We start from the raw sequence: 16,044 nt of genomic DNA on the forward strand, positions 1-16,044 counted from the left end.
AAAGGAATTCAATGTTTCTATTGATGCCACAGTGAGTCCTTATGGAGAAAAGCAGGGATAAGTAGTAATGCGTTCCATTTACTCAGTAACAAAAAGAAGAAATTAACTTCTCAGAGTAGTTTTAACACGCCATACTTTTTACTTTTACTTGAGCAGATTTGTGATAAGAACAAAACACTACTCTTACTCCCCTAATTTGGGCTACACTAGAGTCCTTACATTTTCCCTCGTCGTTCTACTTAGATTTTACCTCATTTTGCCAGAAATAGCTACAGTTGCTCTACCAGTTTCACCAATGAGACATAGCAACAATTCAACACAACAATACACGAAAGCCATCTACATGAGTAACTTCTTGTGGAAAATGTACTCCTAAGTGTAGTTTTACTAAGCAATACAGTACGTTTTACTTTTACTTGAGTAAATTTGTGAAAAAGAAACACTACTCTTACTCCACTACTTGGGCTACATAGTCGTTATATTTTTCCTCACCGGAATTGATATGTATATATTTTTTTCATTTCTTTGGCTTAATGTGGTTATGTAATAGGTTATAGTCTGCTTCTTCTTCAATGTATATAATAGTTCGTATAGATTTTTTTTTAAAAATGTCGTTAAAAAAAAAAACCTCAAAAATCATAAGCAGTTACTCTCAATGTTACTCATTACTGGTGTATTCTTTTCACCAAATACCTTCCCAGATAGCAGATCGAGATTGAATAAATGTTGATTTTTCATCAAAATCATCAGTATGGTTGACATTGAAATTTTTGAAAATAAACAGGAAATATGATTGAAAAGTAATTGAATTATGGCTGAACGGGAGTTATGGTCATAAAATAGTTGTGTTCGTGGTTGACCGGGATGACAGCGTATCACCTGAAACGAATTCCACTGGAAATGCCCCATTTAAGGATAGCCATATATAAAGGTAAGCCAGTTGCCTTTTCTTCAGAGCCTTTATCAGCAATGATGTCTTACGGTAGAATGAACCGGGTTTGTCATCAAAGTGGTTTGCCTGACACAATGTGACAAAGTTGCCAAAATTGTAAGAAACAGTGCATTTGCTGTGATTGGCATACAAGCGAAGATCTACTTAGCCTGGATGTTAGCTAAGTAGAACTTAGTTCAGGCAAACGTAATTCTTCACTAGATATTACACAAAGGAGCCTTGTCTAAATTAATTTATTGAACACCATGACAGTGCGGTCATTTTCCCATCATAGCTAGCTAATTACCGTAGCTAGCTCCGTTCCCACATGTAGCCCCAATTGCTTTGAGAAAAAAAAAAAATCGGCTGAATTTTTTTTTTTAAATATTGGTGTTGGCATCGGTATTTTAAAATCCTATATCGGTTGACCTCTTTGACTGACAGACAGATAAATGGACATAGACATCAGAATATATTTTATCCAGATGTGTATTAAATACTTTAGACCTCAGACATGCAAACGGTTGCCAAATGCTTCCTTTTTTTCCCATGAAGCACTGATTCCTACACATTGTCTTTTTTTTTTTTTTTTAACCAATCACCTTTGATTAGAATTGGTTGTGTATCTTTTGGAGGACTCTATTATAGGTTTAGTGTCCATTTGTATGTACCTGAGGGTGGGCATCCAGAATGCAAATTCGCCCTGCTTCCACAACCTCATGTATGGATTCAATCTTGATTCCATACAAATTGCCATCATATTCTCCATATTCGAGATAAAATCCATTTTTTATGTCGGCCTCCATCTTGCTACGGCTTGTAAAGGCATACATCCGGCTCTCGAATTCCCCTTTTTTGGGCTTTCTGGAGGTATCTGCACATAAACACACAGCAGAATGCAGAAAAGTTTTCATCACGAGTATTTTTCTAATAGGGATATAAAGACACTTGCCCACACTTGTTTCAAATTTTAGGATTAATTTACATCTGATAATATACAGTGATAATACCCGCATGCGCAGGAGCATTAAAAGAAATGACTACAAATGACGCACATACACACATACGGTAAGTTTGCCCCGACTCCTAGCTGTGTAAACAATCATACAATATTGCTCATTTGGAGCAGAGAGAAAACCGAGCATTCCTAGGCTTATCCTCAACCCATTTTATCTTTTTTTATGACTGTTGTCAATCCTGCTCCTTCCCCAAAAGCTGCGTTCAACCATGACTGTGTGTGGTGGCTGCAAATGCTATATCTTCTCTGCGTTGGGTACACTACAGGGTATTAAGAAAAAGATCAACTCCTCTCATTCTTCCCCACGTCGCTTCCCACAATATTTATAAATGCTGCGGGAGAGATGACAAAGCTTTAGCCAATTAAAAGCACGGCCCCAATAAATGCTTGTATCTACTCCACTCACTTGACACTGCCTCCTATCTCTGTATATAAGTAAAACGGCGCTATTGTAGGCTGTTTGCAGCAATGCGTGAATGAGTTGTACCGCGAATGCGTTAATTGCGATATTTTCACGTGATTAATTTAAAAAAATTACCGCCCGTTAACGCGATAAATTTGACAGCCCTACATTTAGCAAAACAAAATAAATGCATTCATTTGGGATTAAATGCATAACTGATGCTACAACAATCTAACGATGTACTGGCAAGCAGGGTGGCCAGTGGGGTGGCCAACCAATTTATAGGGGTGGCCGTGACCACCCCCTGGTGGCGCCACTAGTGTTTTGGGTCATTGTCCTGCTGGAAGACCCATGACCCAGTTTTCTCACACTGGGCCCTACATTATGCTGCGAAATTTGTTGTTAGTCTTCAGGGTTCATAATGCCATGCACAATGATAATTAGTCCAGTGCCAGAGGCAGCAAAGCAACCCCAAAACATTAGGGAACCTCCACCATAATTGACTGTGGGGACTGTATTATTTTCTTTGAAGGCCTTGTTTTTTTCCTGTAAACTCTATGTTGATGCCTTTTCCCAAAAAGCTCTACTTTTGTCTCATCTGACCAGACAAACAGTCTTCCAAAACGTTTTGGGTTTTCCCAGGTAAGTTTTGGCAAACTTCAGACTGGCTTTTTTATGTCTCTGGGTCCGAAGTGGTGTCTCTCGGGGTATCCTACCATCGAGTCCTTTTCATTCAGACGCCGACGGATAGTACAAGTTGACACTGTTGTACCCTCGGACTGCAGGACAGCTTGAACTTGTTTGGATGTTAGTCGAGGTTCTTTATCCAGCATCGCAACAATCTTTCTTTGAAATCTCTCGTCAATTTTTCTTTTCTGTCCACATCTAGGGAGGTTAGCCACAGTGCCATGGGCTTTACACTTATTGACAGTGTTGTTAATCTTACTTTTAAAAAGTAATTCATTATAGTTACAAATTGCTTCTCCCAAAAGGTAATTGCGTTAGTAACTCAGTTACCTGAATGTAAGAGTAATTAGTGACTTGGCAAAGTAACGGGTGATAATTTTCATGTCTTGTTTTTTTTTTCCCTCAAAAAAAAAAAAAAAAAAAAAGACTTAGGTCACACTATGTGAAGTGTAAAAGGTTTTGGGGACAATTGGCCCTAGCCCGATTTTTCACCCCAATTTACCCTTTACCCTGAATCAACCGTTAAAAGTTGTTAAAATTGCTCCCATTATTGCATTAGTTCCCTTCCGTCTACTTTTGACATGTGGAAGTTTTAAAACTGTTTCATCATTTAAAGATAGATTCAAGTCAAGATTTTGCCGATTTAGGGGTATTTTAGATAAAAAGTTACTTAGGTTCGCTAGGAAGGTTCTCTACAACAGAGCCTTCCAAAGAAGTCTACTGCTTTAAGATGGCGGCTGTTTACTAACGCATCAAGTTCCTATACTGTACATGTTGCTAACGCCCCCGTGTCTGTCATTTCTCATCTAGTTCTAATATACAGTATCTACCATGTCTACCATATCTACCATTTCATGTGGGCGTAGTTTGTAGGGTATCTGCTACAGTCAGGTATTATCGGAGCCACCTAGTATAGCGTTTGCTTGGCGTCACAACTTTTTTTGCCTTCTCCCCACTCCTGCTCTGCTCTGCCGTCTCGGCGAGTCCGTCTCCCTCAGACTTTTATCGCGTCATTCAACCGATATAGCAGCGCATAGTAAAGCACACCTTTCCATCCTCAGTAACGGTAACGGCGTTGCCAAGATGAGAAAAGTAATTAATTTGATTACTCACTACTGAAAAAAATAAAGCCTTTAGTAACGCTGTTATATTCTAACGCCGTTATTAACAACACTGCTTATTGATGACACTGCGCATGGTAGAAACAGGAACATTCAGATCTTTGGAAATGGCCTTGAGATTGCCCATGCTTCATCACAATTTTGCTTCGCAAGTCCTCAGACAGTTCTTTGGTCTTCTATCTTTTCTCCATGCTCAATGTCGTACACACAAGGACACAGGACAGAAGTTGAGTCAACTTTAATCCGTTTTAACTGTCTGCAAGTGTGATTTAGTTATTGCCACCACCTGTTATGTGCCACAGGTAAGTAACTACTAAACTATAGTAATTACACAAATTAGAGAAGCAGCACATGATTTATCAAAGGTTGCCAATACTTTTGTCCACCCCCATTTTTGGAGTTTTGTTTGAAATGATAATTTTTTTTTTTTTTTTTTCATTCTCTTTTGTTTTTTTCCATTGCAAGCAAGCAAAATAAATGAAGAGATTACTATCAAAGCATTAGTACTTGCAATCATTTTTGGGGAGAAATTGAACATTATATGACAGGATTTTAGGGGTGCCAATACTTTTGGCCAGCACTGTATAGATGTATTTTTCGGTCGTTCGGTTTTCGACAACGTGTTTCCAATATTCGTTTTCGGCCAAGAATTTTCCTTTCGGTACATCCCTAGAAAAGTTATTACAGTATTTTTCATAATGATTGTAAAGTGACAAATTTTTACAAGGAATAGTGGTTCCAAATAGATGGGGATCCTTCAGTAGAAGCATGTTCTTCAGTCTGCGTCTTCCGACACCTTGGGCACCAACCAAAATCAGAGTTTTCCGCTTGAAAGGAGGGACCTTGGCCACCTCCTCGTAGAGCAGTATCTCATGTCTATCAAAGTCTGAGATAAAAAAGCAAGTATTATTGATCATGGAGACATTCATACATTTGCAAATGAAAGCTTTTTCGGTACCTGCATTTTTTGTCGTCACATACATCATCTTTTTCTTTCTTTTCACACCAACACCCGTGCACAAATTTCCTGTCGAAAAAAAAAGTTTAAAAAACAAAAATTAAAAATAGGGATGTTACGATCAGTTTTTTGCTTTTACATCGGATAATGATCATAAATGATCGAGATCTCCCTATCATAATTCCGATGTCAATCATACTGATTAGCTTTATATTGATTTATTATAATTTTATTAATGGTAATAGCTTTTGTCAACATGAACAAGGAGCCCACAAAAATAACCTGTAGGGGAGAGAGTGGTAAGATAAGACCCTTTTACTTATGTTGCCCTGAACATAAGGAAAAATACATACAGTGGTATGAAAAAGTTTCTGAACCTCTTGGAATTCTCACATTTCATAGCAGTCGATGGAAACGCCATCAGGCGCTCCGAGGCATTCCAGTACTAGTTGCACACCCACAAAGTTGGATATTTCCTCTTTCAGGAGCACGGGAATTTTGTCTTCATGAAGGCGGCTGTAGAACCAAGCCAGTGCCTCAGTGCTCCGTACCACAAACCGTGGGTGCTTGTACTACCGGAGGGATGGAGACATCCAAACTGCAGGCTGTCCCGCGGGTCATGGCCTTTTGTGTGTGACGCTGTCTAATGAAAGGTATGTGCTCCAAAAATACAAAACCTAAAATCTGGCGCATGAAACAACTTGTTGCCTTTGCTATTGATATTATGATGATGATTGTAATAATGAAGTTTAATAATTTTAACTACAACTACTGATGCTGCTAGCCTGTTGCTAATCAGTACGGGTTGGATGGCACCGCATAAATCCAAGTGTTACATTTTTTTGTTTTTGTATACAGCTTGAGAACGCTGTTAGGCAAGGGAAGACAACTTGACTATACGTTGATGGACACATATCAAGACTACGTGCGTTCTACTTTGATGATGGACGGCTCGCCTCCTGGGGACGGCCAAGAGGCAGGGGCTGGGACAGACAATGGTTCACCGTGATCCAACAACGAATTTTTTAACTGCAGCCTCTTTAAGATATGCTATTGGAGCTGGAATTACCGAGGCTCCCTTAAGCTTCACTGTCCGATAACATATTCCTCGTATGCTTAACCATCGTGAATATTTTTCTCATCAGTTTATAAATTGTGATTTATTTACCTGTTTTGCACATGCACCAATCGTTTTAAATAAAACAAGAAATGGAATCATGCTGTCCAAATGTTTTTATTGCGATCATAAGCTGCAATAAAAAACAGTGACATACTATTTTTTACTAAATGTACATACAGTGCCTTGCAAAAGTATTCGGCCCCCTTGAACCTTGCAACCTTTCGCCACATTTCAGGCTTCAAACATAAAGATATACAATTTTAATTTTTTGTCAAGAATCAACAACAAGTGGGACACAATCGTGAAGTGGAACAAAATTTATTGGATAATTTAAACTTTTTTAACAAATAAAAAACTGAAAAGTGGGGCGTGCAATATTATTCGGTCCCCTTGCGTTAATACTTTGTAGCGCCACCTTTTGCTCCAATTACAGCTGCAAGTTGCTTGGGGTATGTTTCTATCAGTTTTGCACATCGAGAGACTGACATTCTTGCCCATTCTACCTTGCAAAACAGCTCGAGCTCAGTGAGGTCGGATGGAGAGTGTTTTTGAACAGCAGTCTTCAGCTCTTTCCACAGATTCTCGATTGGATTCAGGTCTGGACTTTGACTTGGCCATTCTAACATCTGGATACGTTTATTTTTGAACCATTCCATTGTAGATTTGGCTTTATGTTTTGGATCATTGTCCTGATGGAAGATAAATCTCCGTCCCAGTCTCAGGTCTTGTGCAGATACCAACAGGTTTTCTTCCAGAATGTTCCTGTATTTGGTTGCATCCATCTTCCCGTCAATTTTAACCATCTTCCCTGTCCCTGCTGAAGAAAAGCAGGCCCAAACCATGATGCTGCCACCACCATGTTTGACAGTGGGGATGGTGTGTTCAGGGTGATGAGCTGTGTTGCTTTTACGCCAAACATATCGTTTTGCATTGTGGCCAAAAAGTTCAATTTTGGTTTCATCTGACCAGAGCACCTTCTTCCACATGTTTGGTGTGTCTCCCAGGTGGCTTGTGGCAAACTTTAAACGAGACTTTTTATGGATATCTTTGAGAAATGGCTTTCTTCTTGCCACTCTTCCATAAAGGCCAGATTTGTGCAGTGTACGACTGATTGTTGTCCTATGGACAGACTCTCCCACCTCAGCTGTAGATCTCTGCAGTTCATCCAGAGTGATCATGGGCCTCTTGGCTGCATCTCTGATCAGTTTTCTCCTTGTTTGAGAAGAAAGTTTGGAAGGACGGCCGGGTCTTGGTAGATTTGCAGTGGTCTGATGCTCCTTCCATTTCAATATGATGGCTTGCACAGTGCTCCTTGAGATGTTTAAAGCTTGGGAAATCTTTTTGTATCCAAATCCGGCTTTAAACTTCTCCACAACAGTATCTCGGACCTGCCTGGTGTGTTCCTTGGTTTTTATAATGCTCTCTGCACTTTAAACAGAACCCTGAGACTATCACAGAGCAGGTGCATTTATACGGAGACTTGATTACACACACGTGGATTCTATTTATCATCATCGGTCATTTAGGACAACATTGGATCATTCAGAGATCTTCACTGAACTTCTGGAGTGAGTTTGCTGCACTGAAAGGGGCCGAATAATATTGCACGCCCCACTTTTCAGTTTTTTATTTGTTAAAAAAGTTTAAATTATCTAATAAATGTTCCACTTCACGATTGTGTCCCACTTGTTGTCGATTCTTGACAAAAAAAATAAATTTCATATCTTTATGTTTGAAGCCTGAAATGTGGCGAAAGGTTGCAAGATTCAAGGGGGCCGAATACTTTTGCAAGGCACTGTATGTAACGGGTACACGCAGGTCCGTTGTAGAGCGTGGAAACCTCCCTGCCGATTCCTTTATGTGGGGACACTGATAGCTGTGCCGTCGGCTCGAGCTTTATTGCCACAGTGGTTAGCGTCCCTACCTGCCAAGTGGAAGCATCGTGGCGGGCGGGTTCGCGTCCCGGCCTGGTCAGAGGTGGGAGCGGAACGCGGGGCAGCGCTGACACACCGGTTACACATACATTGTAGTCTTTCCTTTCATCTCATATTGGTCACTCAAGTGGCCGCCGTATCAATCTATACCTCACGTCAACACAGACTCTCAGGTTGCTATAATTTTGTCCACGAATGATTAACAAAGTGATAAGAACAATCATACAATCTCGTCTACGTCTCATCAACGTCGTGCTGAATCAATTTATGGAGATTACGTGAGTTCCTCTGTTTTAATTTTGCAGTTTTACCTTTGTCAAAACACTGCTTACTTCAATCGTAATTCATGTAGCTTTTACTCAACCGGGGGTTGAAGGCAGACATTGTCCAAGATGGCGCCGCCCATGTTTCGCTCAGGAAACTATAAGTCGCAGTTTTTTTTCCATAATTTGGCTGGGGGTGCGACTTATACTCTGGAGCAATTTATGTGTGAAAATATTAACACATTATTATACAATTTCACATGTTATTTTGGTGTTTTGGAGTGACACTGATGGTTTGGTAAACTTGTTAGCATGTTCTTTATGGTATAGTTATCTGAGTAACTCTTAATAACTCTGTTACGTTAACATACCGGCCTTGTTCGCATTTCGTTGTCCATGCATCATGTAACATTATCATACTGTATACTTATTCAGCTTGTTGTTCTCTACTTGTCTTCTACTCCGATGCGACTTATGTGTTTTTTTCCTCTTCGTTGGGCATTTTATGGCTGGTGCGACGTATACTCAGGTGCGACTTATAGTCCGAAAAATATGGTAAGTGAACCATCATGTTTAGTATTTTGCCCCCCCCCCCTTTGGCAGCAATAACTCCAACCAGACGCTTCCTTTAGCTGCAGATCAGTCTGGCACATCGATCAGGACTAATCTTGGCCCATTCTTCTCTACAAAACGGCTGTAGTTGTCAGATTCCTGGGATGTCTGGCATAAATCGCTGTCTTTAGGTCATGCCACAGCATCTCAATGGGGTTCAAGTCTGGACTTTGCTTTGGCCACTCAAAAACGTGTATTTTGATCTTCTGAAACCATTCTGAAGTTGATTTACTTCTGTTTTTTGGATCATTGTCTTGTTGCAGCATCCATGCTCTTTTTAGCTTCAGTTGTCTGCGAGACGACCTCAGGTTTTCCTGCAAAACATTCTGATAAACTTTTGAATTCATTCTTCCATTAATGATTGCAAGTTGTTCAGGCCCTGAGGCAGAAAAACAGCTCCAAATCATGATGCTCCCTCTACCATGCTTCACGGTGGGGATGAGGTGTTGATGTTGGTGAGCTGTTCCAATTTTCCTCCTCACATGATGTTGTGTGTTACTCCAAACAATTCAACTTGGTTTCATCAGTCCACAAAATATTTTGTCGGACCTTCTGTGGAGTGTGCAAGTTTCTTTATGTGAACATTAAACGAGCAACAATGATTCTTTTAGAGAGCAGTGGCTTCTTCCATGGAGTCCTCCAATGAAGACCATTCTTGGCCATAGTTTTAGCTATAGTTGATGTGTGCACAGGGATATTGTACTGTGCCAGTGATTTCTGTAAGTCTTAGAAGGCACTCAAGTGTTCTTTTTTTACCTTTCTGAGTATTCTGCGCTGAACTCTTGGCGTCATCTTTGGTGGACAGCCACTCATTTGGAGAGAAGCAAAAGAGCCAAACTCTCTCCATTTGTAGACAACTTCTCTGATTGTCGACTGATGAACATCCAGGCTTTTAGAGATGGTTTTGTATCCTTTCCCAGCTTTACACATATCAACAATCCTTGATCGCAGGTATTCAGACAGCTCTTTTGACGGAGCCATGATGCACATCAGACAATGCTTCTCTCATCAAGACAGTTCTTACCAGGTGTGTGTTTTATCTTGGGCAGGGCAGCTTTAAACCACTGATCAGTGATTGGGCACACACCTGGCTTAAATTATTTGGTAAAAATTGGTTTCAATTGCCCTTTAAGTCTCCTTCGGCAGAGGGGTCACTTACTCATTTTCCCCCCTTCTGTCATTATTTGCATGCTATCCTCATTAAAATATGAAAACCTATAAATGTTTGGGTGGTTTTAGTTAAAGCAGACACTGTTTTTTTCATCTCTGAGATTTTGACAAAGATCAGATCACATTTCATGGTGATTTTATGCAGAAATGTGAGAAATTCCAAAAGGTTCAGATACTTTTTCATTCCACTGTAGACTAGACTTGAATAGAATAGATAGTACAATGAGATTGAAGTAGCAACTCCCTTTCAGTGATTGTCACATCCCTACTTGTCACTGCGCGCTGTTGTTATTTTCACCAGGGTCCAACCACCTGTTAAATAAACCAGCTTCCATCCATTTTAGATTAGATTCATACTTCCTCAACTCTGCATATTACGGCTCGCCTCTACCACCGCGAATAACGAGGAAATGGCGTCATGGCGAGAACTCAAGTCGCTCACGTACGCCGAGGTTGCGGATAACAATTATCGATACGCAAGTAAGGGAAACATTCTAGGATATTCTACAATTTACACTGTATGTTAATCCAAAACTCTCATTCATAAAACAAACACAGTTAGTCCCTGGGTTACGAACGAGTTCTGTTCCTAGGCTGGTGATGTAACCTGAATTACAGCGTAAATCGGAATTAACCCTTTAAATACCGCTAAATAAGAAATAACTGTCCAAACATGCATATTTTATGTCATATTAATAAGATAAAGTCAAAAATTACTATTCGGGCTTTAAAAAAAAACAACAACTACATATACTGTATACTATTCAAGCTAAAGTAAAGCTATTTTTTCCATTCGTTTTTTTCCACAAGGTTTCAAAGTGCATGAATGGTGCTATATTACATAATAATTACCTTGAATCCTTGACCAAATCACTATTGAGACACTCCTGCCTGGTTGTATGTACTAAAACTTCCGTCCTGCTTCCACCTAAATCTGGCATTAGAACACAGTGTGCGTTTGAGTTTATCACAGTGAAAGCTGCCACGATGCTCTGCCTGGCCCGGTCCTCTACGGGAAGCCATGGCGCAATGTCTGTAGGAGCTGTCCCGTCAACTGATAGAGAAGTCTATGTTAAGACTTTGATTATCCGGATTTTATTGATTATAATTATTGAGTCCATCAGATCTCTTGAGTGGTAGATCGGGGCACAGTTGACTTGTCTTTGGTGATTTACTGCTGTCTTCTCTTCTATAATAATAACCAATACGGCCCCGTGTTCAATACAAAACCCTCCTACCACAACAAAACAAGTACGAACTAATATTCACATAGGAACTAAAGTTATACAACATAAAATATACGATATAAATGAATACTACATCACATTTGTAAAATATAAACACATAATAAAATAAATAATAGCCCATTCAAATAAAATTAATCGAAATGAGCTAAAACACCTGTAATTAAAAAATAAGAATTATACACACATCCTGCTTACACAATTAAACTTATTAATTTCTGCGTGGCGCTTTAACTTGAGAAAATCCACCAATAAAGCTTTTGAAAACTGTTCATAAGAAAAAAAAATGATTCGTTGAGGCATTACATTTGTAAAATACACGTTAAAATCTTTGTCATTGGGATTGCTTTTCTCTTTAGCACAGGACTTGTTTTTTCTTCTTTCTTTCAGAAAAAAAGCTGACCAATACGCGGGGTCTGAAAGGCAAATTGTTGTTGGATTATCTTTAAATACCCGCTACTTTTTGAGCAGAATTCTAGCTTTTTATAGCCTAATGTTCCTATTGTTGAAAGCGCAAAGGCGTGTAATAAACAACTAGCAAATTTATATTTTGCATTTTGTTTTCTTACTGTACCGAAAATGAACCGAACCGTGACCTCAAAACCGAGGAACGTACCGAACTGATATTTTTGTGTACCGTTACAGCCCTTGAAACTAGTATAACAGAATAGTGAGAATTTAAAAAGTCAGATACGCCTATAAAATAGAGTGTAAAGTATGGAACCAGCCAGCGTGCCATAGTCTGGGGACAACTGATCTATGGAAATGTCGTTAATTCATTACTTCTTTCATTGGTTACCTGCTGGTGGAACCAGCGCCACGTCTCTCTTGACAAATGCTTTTCTCTTCTCTTCCAGCATTTGACTGGGAATCAGTCCTGCAGTTCCACCCTCCACGTGACTTGCCTGAACCACAAAGATATAGTAGGATGCATACACAGAATTTTAAATATACAAATGCAGTACAGATTTTGAAAAATAAAACTACGTAGAAACTACGTAGAAACAATATAATAAAGTATGCACTGAGCGTAAAAATGAAAAAGTCTCACAAAAAACAAAAAGAAGATAATGTAGAACAGTGTATATTAAAAACAATCATTATTATTATTATTATAGTAATGCATTCATTCAAACTTTTGTACAGATGTTAAATTATGCACAGGACACAATATGGAATTACACTAGGAAAGAACACTCGCTCATTAGCAACATATGTATATATCCGCAAGCCATGCGGTTGCCTAGAGCAATATCGAGTCGAGGGGCCGCCAAATTGCTTTGGGGGGGCGGAGATACTTGGTGAAAAAAGAAATACTCATACTATGCTTCCCAAATGTTTTCTCACATGTCAAGTACATATAAGAACAATATTATATTCATTATTTTCAAGATGATTTGTGGTCTGAATCCGTGACCGCGAGTCAGATCATGACCTGGCGCGTTAGCATCTGGCGCTACTGATAAATGAATGTCTCACTTCTGCTGCTGTCAATACCTTATTTAAGACTTTTTTTTAATTGTATTTTTAAAACTCTGTAGAAGTTTAAGGAATAGTATCTTTTCTCGTATTTACTGATTGACTGTTTGTATTACTCTAACATACCCAATATAAAATAAATAGCATTTATATCATAGTTTAAGGAAAACAAGCAGAATATATTTGTCATAGGGCATAAGAGATACATGACCACGGAAGCCCAACGCGAGCGTCATGCAGCTGACTGAGCAAGATTGACCCTGACTACCAGGTGATAGGCAAGACATCTACAAGCTCACGTCTGCAACACCAAATCCCGCAATCAGCTCTTCAGGACTGTCCAGAACAAAAGGCAAGTCGCCCTGTCCTATAAGGAACACCGGCCCGATATCCAACTGACAACACGACTGATAAGACTCTCAGGCGGTCAAAATCTCCCACTCCGGTTGCCTCAGTAACAGTGACTCAGCAACTGTGACGCACGAACTTGACCGCCCAAATCTGCAACAGAAAAAGACCCAAACACACCCCTCTTCCTGCCCACAGCCCGCCCCGCGAGAGCCTTCAGAAAGACTGAATGTATAACAAATTGTTGTCAGGAACATTTTGTTGACTTGTGATATAGCTACCCTGGAATGAGTCTGCCTCCTCGCTTGGGCCTGTTGCTGTTTTGCCTTGCCGTTTGATCACTGACGATTGTCAACTTGTGTTTCGAAGCCTTTTTACAGCTTTCAAAATGGAGTCAGTACAAGGGGTTAAGACTAAGGTGAACACACAGAGTTTGGCCTTTTGGCCAGGTTGTCGGATTTTCGCCGGCCCGGGTCGTTGGAGCTGCAACAGCGAGGGTCCGGCAGTTCGGCTGGCATGATTCCTGCAATCTGGCTAAAAGGTCAGATTCCATCAAAGTGATGCAGAAGGTTTGCGAATGCTGATGCAGTGGCGCAACAAACATGCAAAGCAAATGCAGGCTGTGTAGTCACTTACAAAGGGTGTGTATTTGATAGGAGCTGTTCTGAATGTGTTGAAATTAAGCCTTTACGCGTGCAGTATGATTGAGCCTTTAAAGTGTACTCTTCCTACTGTATGACGGTCTACAAAAATAGTTTTTGTACTTCACCTGCCACCAGTTTGCATCATCCTGGTTCACGATCTGAAGGATGTCTCCTGCCTTAAACCTTAAGCCAGCCTCCTTGCAGGGGATCAGATTGTCACTGGCTGGGTTATAGTCATAGTGGCACTTAAAGAACATCTAAAACAAATCACATGTAAGGAACAATAATTAATGTCATATGTAGTTAGATGGATAACTTCATTGTTTGTCCCAAGTAAACCCTGGAATTCTATAATGGACCGTTGATGATGAAATTCCTAAATTTTTATCCAATTGTCCTTTCGCAAAAGCTCCACCGCCACAGTGTTGTTTTCGTCAACAATGACAATGATGATTACTTTCTAAAAACAATCAAGTTTATTAGTTTGAACATCAAATCTCTTATATTTGTGGTGTTTTCAATGAAAATATAGGTTGAACATGATTTGCAAATCATCCATCCATCCATCCATCCATTATCTTCCGCTTGTTCCGGGGTCGGGTCGCGGGGGCAGCAGCTTTAACAGGGAAGCCCAGACTTCCCTCTCCCCAGCCACTTCAACCAGCTCCTCCGGCGGGATCCCAAGGCGTTCCCAGGCCAGCCGAGAGACATAGTCTCTCCAGCGTGTCCTGGGTCGTCCCCGGGGCCTCCTGCCGGTGGGACATGCCCGGAACACCTCTGCAGGGAGGTGTCCGGGAGGTATCCGAACCAGATGCCCGAGCCACCTCAGCTGGCTCCTCTCTACGCGGAGGAGTAGCGGCTCGACGCCGAGTCCCTCCCGGATGACCGAGCTTCTCACCCTATCTCTAAGGGAGAGCCCGGACACCCTGCGGAGGTAACTAATTTCGGCCGCTTGTATCCGGGATCTTGTTCTTTCGGTCACGACCCAAAGCTCGTGACTATAGGTGAGGGTAGGAACGTAGATCGACTGGTAAATCGAGAGCTTTGCCTTTCGGCTCAGCTCCTTCTTCACCACTACGGACCGGTGCAGAGTCCGCATTACTGCAGACGCTGCACCGATTCGCCTGTCGATCTCCCGCTCCCTCCTACCGTCACTCGTGAACAAGACCCCAAGATACTTGAACTCCTCCACTTGGGGCCGGATCTCATCCCCAACCCGGACAGGGCACTCCACCCTTTTCCGACTGAGGACCATGGTCTCGGATTTGGAGGTGCTGATCTTCATCCCAACCGCTTCACACTCAGCTGCGAACCGCTCCAGTGAGAGTTGGAGGTCACGGCTTGATGAAGCCAACGGCACTAAATCATCTGCAAAAAGCAGAGATTCAATGCTGAGGTCACCAAACTGGACCCCCTCAACGCTTCGGCTGCGCCTAGAAATTCTGTCCATAAAAATTATCAACAAAATCGGTGACAAAGGGCAGCCTTGGCGGAGTCCAACCCTCACTGGGAACGAATTCGACTTACTGCCGGCAATGCGGACCAAACTCTGACACCGGTCGTACAGGGACCGAACAGCCCTTACCAAGGGGCTCGGTACCCCATACTCCCGGAGCACCCCCCACAGGACTCCCCGAGGCACACGGTCGAACGCCTTCTCCAGATCCACAAAACACATGTAGACTGATTGGGCGAACTCCCATGCACCCTTGAGGACCCTGCCAAGGGTGTAGAGCTGGTCCACTGTTCCACGGCCGGGACGAAAACCACTCCTGCTCCTCCTGAATCCGAGATTCGACTTCTCGGCGGACTCTCCTCTCCAGCACCCCTGAATAGACTTTACCAGGGAGGCTGAGGAGTGTGATCCCTCTATAATTGGAACACACCCTCCGGTCCCCCTTCTTAAAAAGGGGGACCACCACCCCGGTCTGCCAATCCAGAGGCACTGTCCCCGATGTCCACGCGATGTTGTAGAGACGTGTCAGCCACGACACCCCTACAACATCCAGAGCCTTTAGGAACTCCGGGTGGATCTCATCTACCCCCGGAGCATTGCCACCGAGGAGCTTTCCAACCGCCTCAGTGACTTCAACCCCAGAGATCGAAGAGCCC

General features: G+C 41.6%; 1 protein-coding gene across 4 annotated transcripts in view; it reads right to left on the reverse strand.

Moving 5' to 3' along the window:
• The window catches only part of LOC130931839 (MAGUK p55 subfamily member 2-like), a 44,576-nt gene that overhangs the window by 11,547 nt on the left and 16,985 nt on the right, over positions 1-16,044 (reverse strand). For all 4 annotated transcript variants that reach the window (XM_057860960.1, XM_057860962.1, XM_057860959.1 and 1 more), the window contains 5 exons: positions 14,058-14,189; positions 12,261-12,366; positions 5,119-5,187; positions 4,885-5,046; positions 1,603-1,805 (listed from right to left, as the gene is read on the reverse strand). In XM_057860960.1, coding sequence (XP_057716943.1) covers positions 1,603-1,805; positions 4,885-5,046; positions 5,119-5,187; positions 12,261-12,366; positions 14,058-14,189 — 672 coding nt within the window. The remainder of the gene's footprint in view (positions 1-1,602; positions 1,806-4,884; positions 5,047-5,118; positions 5,188-12,260; positions 12,367-14,057; positions 14,190-16,044) is intronic.

The sequence above is a fragment of the Corythoichthys intestinalis genome, chromosome 16 (genome assembly GCF_030265065.1).
Source record: "Corythoichthys intestinalis isolate RoL2023-P3 chromosome 16, ASM3026506v1, whole genome shotgun sequence".
In the NCBI taxonomy this organism is placed as follows: domain Eukaryota; kingdom Metazoa; phylum Chordata; class Actinopteri; order Syngnathiformes; family Syngnathidae; genus Corythoichthys; species Corythoichthys intestinalis.